Consider the following 2,007-nt stretch of genomic DNA (forward strand, 5'->3'; position numbering starts at 1 on the left):
AAACACAAGCACAAGGTTTTCATCATTCTTTCCTCACTCAAGACCCGAGTTTGGATTGAATTTATGTTTTCCTATACTTTACTTTTATTTGTGTTGAGTTGCTCCATATCTATGGAGTAGGTCCATTTAGGGTTTGATTGATTTGGTGTATTGATGATTGTTTGTGGATTATAACTCTAGTTTTATGTATTGAATCGTTTTGGATGATTTAATTGTTGCATATATATTCACTAGTCCATGTAATCGAGAAAGGCATAACTTGTGATATCTTTGCATTATATTGTTGGTTGAATTCATTAATTCTTCTTAGTAATCGAAAGAGGCTAGTTGAATCATTGGTTAAACCTAGTTAGGAGAATAATCAAAAGAGGTTTTCCTAAAGACAAATCCACTACGCATTCTTGCATATCTTCACGTGCTTAAATTGGTTCATCTTGTGAGGTTAACATTTAATCAAGAGAGGAGTTTTTGCTGAACGTTTGAACTAATAATTGAGTGAATTCGAGAGACTCACTTGAGCATTAGAAGTGAATTATCTAGAGTTAGATCCTGAATAATTATCCTGCACCTATCCTATCAAAACCCTATCTTCTACCATTGATAACCTTCTTTGCTTATTCCTTGTTTCGATTGTCATTAGTCAATAGATTTAGATTATTAGTTAATTTTAGTTAGACATATTATAAATCTCAAATGTTGATCATCTTGGCTAGCAACCAAGCTAGAAACTATGTGAATACTGTTTAAATCCAATCCCTGTAAATACAATATTATACTTTATTATATTTGATTAGCGAGCAGAATTTAAGTGTGTGTTTTGCGCTCGTCATAGAGTTATTTTAATTAAATAGGGGAATGGGTTGGGTTATTATGTGAGTGCAAGTGGGTAATTGGGCCGGGTTAATGGGTATTGGGTAGAAATAAAATGATAAATAAAGAAAAAAATAAAAATAAAAATAAAAATAAGCTCACCTAATGACCCCAGCCAAGTGCGCCGCACTAGGCCTGGTGTTGGGGGCTGTAAATATTCTATAAAATATGCCCTAGGTAGCGTGGGGTGCTGGCCTGGGCGCTAGTTTGCCGATTTTGTTTTTTCGCTTTTTTTTTAAAGAAACATCCCCCCACCCGAGAAATTAATACATCCATTATACACACTCCACAACATTCCTACCTATGATTTTTATAACTATAAAGAAAACAAAAAAACTAGTCTACTCTCACTAAAAAACAAAAAGCTAAGCTACAAAAGCATTAAAAAATTAGGTTGCCTCACAACAAGTGCCTGATTTATCATCGCGACACGACGCAACACGTTTCTCAAGCATCGGCCAAGTCCATAGAGGTCTTGTGACATGCAATGTCACCACCCCAATTCTATTTTACTCTCTGCCCATTTACCAAGAATGTACCACTTGAACTTGTATCACGCAATTCCACCGCTCCATGAGGCTTCACACTAACCACTTTGAAAGGACCCGCCCATCGAGACTTAAAATATTCGGGGAAAAGCTTCAACCTCGAATTAAACAAGAGAACTTCTTGACGTGGCTCAAACTTGCGATGTTTGATGTGCTTATCATGCCACCTATTGGTCTTTTCTTTATAGAATTTGGCAATTTCGTACACGTGCAATCGAAACTCATTAAGCTCATTGAGCTGTAACAACCTCTTCTCGCCGATTAAGTCCATATCCATATTTAGCTTTTTAATCGCCCAATAGGTCTTGCATGCAGTGTGATACGCCCATAATGCGTCGTCATGCTTTACGGCCCAGTCCTTCCTATTTATACTTATTATTTTCTCCACACTTGCTTCACCTCTTTGTTTGACACTTCCACTTGACCAATGGTTTGGGGATGATAGGCGGTGGCAACCTTGTGCTTAACTCCATACTTTGCTAGAACTTTTTCAATAACTTGTTATAGAAGTGAGTTCCTCCGTCACTTATCAGAACCCAAAGAGTCCCAAAGCATGTGAAAATGTGCTTTTTTACAAAGTTTATCACTA

At 36.8% G+C, this 2,007-nt stretch overlaps 1 protein-coding gene across 1 annotated transcript; it reads right to left on the reverse strand.

The window, feature by feature from the left end:
• Positions 1–1,374: 1,374 nt before the first annotated feature.
• Positions 1,375–1,695, reverse strand: LOC138891873 (uncharacterized). The gene has a single exon (XM_070175557.1). The coding sequence runs from the start codon at positions 1,693–1,695 to the stop codon at positions 1,375–1,377; it is 321 nt and encodes a 106-aa protein (XP_070031658.1).
• Between the last annotated feature and the right edge of the window lie 312 nt (positions 1,696–2,007).

This window comes from Nicotiana tomentosiformis, chromosome 1 (genome assembly GCF_000390325.3).
Source record: "Nicotiana tomentosiformis chromosome 1, ASM39032v3, whole genome shotgun sequence".
Classification (NCBI taxonomy): Eukaryota; Viridiplantae; Streptophyta; class Magnoliopsida; order Solanales; family Solanaceae; genus Nicotiana; species Nicotiana tomentosiformis.